Source organism: Pteropus alecto, unplaced genomic scaffold (assembly GCF_000325575.1).
Source record: "Pteropus alecto unplaced genomic scaffold, ASM32557v1 scaffold57, whole genome shotgun sequence".
NCBI classification, from domain to species: Eukaryota; Metazoa; Chordata; class Mammalia; order Chiroptera; family Pteropodidae; genus Pteropus; species Pteropus alecto.
The window spans coordinates 6,641,672-6,647,322 of NW_006442508.1; the positions used below are offsets into that span (position 1 = coordinate 6,641,672).

Genomic DNA, 5,651 nt, shown 5'->3' on the forward strand with positions numbered 1-5,651 from the left:
TTGATTAGCAATGTCTTCCTCAGCTTCTCACTTGTATTTGCACTTTTTTTTTTCTAGAACAATCCTCCCATTAACTACTGCCTGGTTCTCTAGATAGGTGCTTCTTAAATTTTATCATGGTTATGAATCACCTAACGATCTTGCTAAAGTACAGATTCAGACACAGTACATATGCCTAAGGTTCTGAATTTCTAAGAAGCTCCCAGGTGATACCTGTGCTGGTCCATTGAACTTTTGGGTTCCTTTTCTAACATCGCGACAATTTCCTTTGTTAATCACTTAGCAATATTATTACCCTTATCTTATTGCTGGTCAGTCGGAGAAGGAAGATAACCACTGCTATCAGGCCTAAGAAAAATTTAAAATTTAATATAAAAAATTCCTACGAAATCTTATATAAATATGTATTTGTATAGTGAAGCCTGATTTGTAATATTTTTATCAGTAAGAAGTTTCTTTCAACCACCTTTTCTAAGTTCTAGGGTATGATAATTAATATCTTTAAAATGACCTTAAAGCTTCCTATTAAATCACCAAATAAATTATATTCACTATAGTTTTGGAATTTATTTTACTTTATTGCTTTCTAATCCTTTTTAAATAGTATCCTGAATGTGATGTACATGGTATTTCCCAGTTACTCCCCAACAATGTGAACTGCCTGGAACTGAGGGTCACTTGTTCATTTTTATAAACATTATTACATGAAGGGAGGATACATGGGGGAAAAATATCAGAAGACATAGATACTGACAAGTTAATCAGTTTAGATCTTTGCACATTATCCATTGTGGAAAATTCTAAGATACAATGACTCTTTAATCATAGTACCTCACAAGTGAGTGTGTGGGCCTTGTGCCCTGCACCAAAGTACATTTTCCTTATAGGAATATTCCCTAGCTGACTCTTCCTCTTCTTCCAACTTAATCGTATCACCGAAAGGATCATGAAGTATATCCTGGTTAATAACCAGCTTTTCAGTCCTGTGTAGAGTCTGTGGGCCCACTTTCAACTCCAGATACTTCAATGGTTGAAAACTCTGTTTCAATTAGTGGTTTCAGAAATTTCTCAACCTTGGTTAGTCTTTGCTTCAGTTTCTGCTGCATTGACTCATACTCAGCCAGGATCCGAGCAAACCTTGTTTGCAGAAGGTCTACTGACCCTTCCATTCGAGTGACCTTCTCTTCAAGATCTTTAGGATCACTTCCAGCATTTGCAATATTTATATCCAGCAGACCATCTTTCATCAAGATTTGCTTCCCTTTCTCTTCTAGCATACCTTTGGCATCTGGGTACTCAGTTAAAGCTTCCATGAGGTCATCTTTTGAGAGACAGAACAGATCTGAGTATCCAATGCTTTTAATATTGGCCGTTCTTCGATTGCCAGCTTTGCTGCCTTTAATGTTAAGGATGCTGATCTCACCGAAGTAGCTGCCATCACTCAATACCACAAACTGAGTGATTCCATCATCTGCCACCACAGCGAGTTTGCCTTCCTTGATGATGTACATCTCTCGTCCAATATCCCCTTTCTTGCAAATATAATCTCCGGGACTATAGACTTGGGGTTGTAATTTCAAGACCAGCTCTACCAACAGACCAGCTTCACAGTCAGCAAAAATGCGTACCTTTTTTAATGTGTCTAAGTGAACACTGATGGCAATCTCCGCTCTTAGTTTATCAGGTAGATACTTCAAGACTTCTCTCTCATCTACTGTTTTTTTGTTGGTCCACAGATAGTCGAACCATTTAATAACTCTCTTTTCCATATCTTTGCTTACATTTCGAAAATTCATATATTGTTTGATGGCATCGATTCTTGCTTGAAATTCTGCTCTGGCTGCATTCATGTTGGAAATCATAGAACCTATGTTACCAACGATGGTAGCAAAAATTAAAACTCCAATTAAGAAATCAACCACCACAAAGACATACTCAGAATCCCTCACAGGAGGTGGTGTTTCACCAATGGTGGTCAAAGTCAGTGTAGACCAGTAAAGGCTGTATACATATTTTCTAGCCAAACGGCCAAATTCAGGATCGTTAACATCAGGATAGACCCATGTATCATTTCCAAATCCAATAGCTTTGGAAATAGAGTAGTACACACATGCGTTCCAGTGGATAATGATGACAATGTACATAACAAGGTTAGAAATCCTAAAGATGTTTGGGTAGTTCGTCCTCGTTTCAGTTCGCTGGAAGAACTCAAACATTCGAGAGATCCTTAACAGTCTGTTTAACCTGATTTCTGGATAGTTCCACCCCAGCTTAAAAAATAGCAGGTCAGTTGGTACCACTGATAGAACATCAAGTTTAAATTGCACGTTTGATTTGTATTTCTCTATGAGTTTAAGCTTTTCCCTCACCAGCAGTCCTTGTTCTAGGTATCCTAAAATAGAAAAAAAAAAAATCAATTTAATGTTTTTTTCTTTTCATGCCATTGTGAATGTTTCTAAAGTAACTCTCAATGAACTTCATTGAATTCAAAACAAGAACTCACTTTGAATAAATAGGCTTTTAGCAATGTAATAAGATATGAGTACTAATCAACACATGGCTGTGGAAAACCTTCTTTTGCAGAAATAAAAAGTAAAACTCTTTAAGTGCAAAAGCGAGAGATTATATGCAATGTATATATATAAATCTCTTTAGATTCAGTAGCTCCATCCAGGCAAAGCCATTCTTTTTATGAAGTGTTCTTAGAAAGTTTCCTTAATACCTGAGCACTGTGCTTACACCCCACACTACTCTCTTGACAAAATCCCAGCCCCACTCTTGCAGTCTGGATACCTGCCCTACTGTCTAATGATTATGAATATTTTTGCCTTGACCATTCAATGTGAAGCTTAAGTGTCCTTCGAGCTATATTTCATATCTCCTTCTTGCCTCCCTCGCCCCAATCAGGCTTCCTTAGACATCTGATATCCTTCCATCTTCACATTGCTACCACGGGCTTTGTAGATTAAACTTGGAATTTCAGCTCTCTGATACATTTCACTAGGAAAGAATTCGTTCCTCCTCCTGTACTGACTACCAGAGCTCTGACTAGGACACAACAATTGAAACATTGCTCCAAGGCGCTGACATTTAGAAAAATGTCCCTATTTTACATAACAAGTCTTAAAAGCTACATTCTGTGTATACTGTGTGGAAAGCAGTATAGAAATAATGGGTTTATACTTAACAAGAATACTTCACATAGAAAGCTATCAGATCCTGCCCTCTGGTCAACAATGCTTCACCATGGACACAAAGTTGAGTTAGGGTGTGTGTTCTGTTTCTTACAAAACTTCTAGTACAGCTCTGCTGGGTACAATGACATATTCCCCCATGCCTCTTCAAGGTATCTCTCTGTTAGGTAGCAATTACCCTTTCCCCACAGAGCTGACATACTATTTTTGCTCTCTTTATTTCTTTCACCTGGCATAAACCCAGTGATCAAGATAACAGAGAAAAGCCACAAATCACACTCAAATGGTTGCTTAGCAACGTCCTTCTGAATCAATTGGAGTGACCTAAGACTTTCAACTGTGCTTTTTCCTCTAAAACATATTTTTGTGTTTATTTTGAAAAATACTTGAGTTAGAAAATTTCAAATTATATTAGAGATAAAAGCATGGAATTGCAAAATATCCAAAACTGAACATATTTACCTGTCCTTGTTCGTACAAACATATCGAGAAGATAGACTACGTCTGATAAGTAATCAAAAATAAGCCAATAGGTTAGGTAATCAGACTGAAGTTCATCAAAACATGCTCTGTAAAAGAAAAAATTGCATAAACAAAATGAAATGGGGGCCAATTTAAGTAAAAGTCTCTTTGTATAATTTTTATCACGATGATAAGTATAGAATTGGAGGGGTCCTTAGAGTTCATTTAACCAATCATGGCTTTCTCAAATCTTTTCTCAAATCTGAGTGGTTGGATTTACTTTTCTCACACTTCTAAATTCCAACATTCTTTCCAGTATATTAGTTGGCTTTATGAAAACATTAAATAAGGATAAATGGCCTCAAGCTATTGTCAAATGTGTTGAGTGATACACATTAATAATCAGATTCATATTGACTATCTGTACCGAAATGCTTCAGGAAATCATGTTAGGTCCTGGGTGGCTGAGATGTTTACTGCCTAAATCAGGCCACAGGTACTGGTCCATGGCCTGTTAGGAACCGGGCCACACAGCAGGAGGTGAGAGGTGGGCAAGTGAGCGAAGCTTCATCTGTAATTGCAGCTACTCCCCAGTGCTAGCATCACCACCTCAGCCCCACCTCAGATCATCAGGCATTAGATTCTCATAGGAGCACCAGTCCCTGGTGTCAAAAAGGTTGGAGACCACTGGCCTAAAAGACGGGGAACCATGGAAATCACTTGGGAAACACATCTTGTTCTATAACCGCTTAGATCCTTGATCTTTTTCTACTCTTGGTGACATTTTATTTTTTTTTTTACTTGTAGGCCAAAGGAAACAGTTTCTCCCAAAGTTCTAATAAAATAATTGAGCAATCAAATGTTTAAAAGTACCCTCCCCCAACCTGGTACTGGATTTCCAGATATATTGGGAACCAAAGCACCTACTCCTGATTCTAGGAAAACACGTTGAAAATAATGTAGCTCCTCTTTATAACCTGTGGTGGAGAAAAGAGGTATGTCTTGAAGAGCTCTAAGCCAAACTGTTAAGTCAGTTAACTTGGAAATTAAAAGTACAATGAGATCCACAAAAATACATAGAAACCTTGCAATAATCATAGTCCAGTTGTACATGACAGGTAAGGTGATGCAAAACAGCCAGTTGTAATATGTGTTTCCTGAGGGGTCAATAACCATGACTTCTTTCTTCTCCCTAGCAGTAATTAGAAACAAAGAGGAAAGTTACCAAGAAAAAAAAATTTTTTATTTCACCTATCAAATATGGTTATGCCCATCACCCACAATTAATGAAATAGAAGTAAGCTAGAGAAGCTCACTCTGTAGTGAGAAGATTAGCTTGGTGTAAGTGCACTAGTCATAAGAAATTGGTAAGTGAAGGGTGGATAGGTAAATTACTAGCCTTACATTAAACCATACATTAGACTTTTATTAAAGCCCTTGTTTTATTGTGATGTTGTAGATACTTCTATCACTCCAGCCACAAAGAGAGAATCCTGACATAGATCATAAAAAATGCTGGATATTTCACAGATCCCTTTGGTAGGTTACTGATGGTAGGAGAATAATGACTTGGCCACCCATCCCCTCCTCCACCAGTTAACAAAACAACCAGGGACCACATTGTTCTCATGGCTTCTTTCTCATTTGTATGGAAAGAATATAACACAATCTAATAAAAAGTGCATGTTCATAGGCAATAGAGGGCAAGAGGAAGGAAGAAAGAAACTATATGGTCAATGGAAATTAAAATTTTTTTTCTGGTATCAAGCTCATATTTTAAAGAAATTTTCCCTTTACACAAACTTCAAAAACTTTCTAACAGGTACATATAATTTAAAAAATTGTTTGGTAAAGAGTTTTCTTTAAGTAAGTTTAGAAAACAATTTTTCCTTTAATAAAAAGTAAAAAGATAGCTTTGCAAATGTCACTCAACTTTACCCTTGTGAAATTCTACTCTCAAATGTTTGCTTTAAAAAGCGTCTTTCTAAAATAAAA

At 37.0% G+C, this 5,651-nt stretch overlaps 1 protein-coding gene across 1 annotated transcript in view; it reads right to left on the minus strand.

Moving 5' to 3' along the window:
- Positions 1-563: 563 nt before the first annotated feature.
- Positions 564-5,651, minus strand: part of CNGA1 (cyclic nucleotide gated channel alpha 1) — a 33,661-nt gene continuing 28,573 nt past the window's right edge. Inside the window, exons 7-9 of the mRNA XM_006922481.1 lie at positions 4,741-4,848; positions 3,657-3,763; positions 564-2,392 (exon numbers count right to left, since the gene is read on the minus strand). Coding sequence (XP_006922543.1) covers positions 978-2,392; positions 3,657-3,763; positions 4,741-4,848 — 1,630 coding nt within the window. The 3' untranslated portion in view covers positions 564-977. The remainder of the gene's footprint in view (positions 2,393-3,656; positions 3,764-4,740; positions 4,849-5,651) is intronic.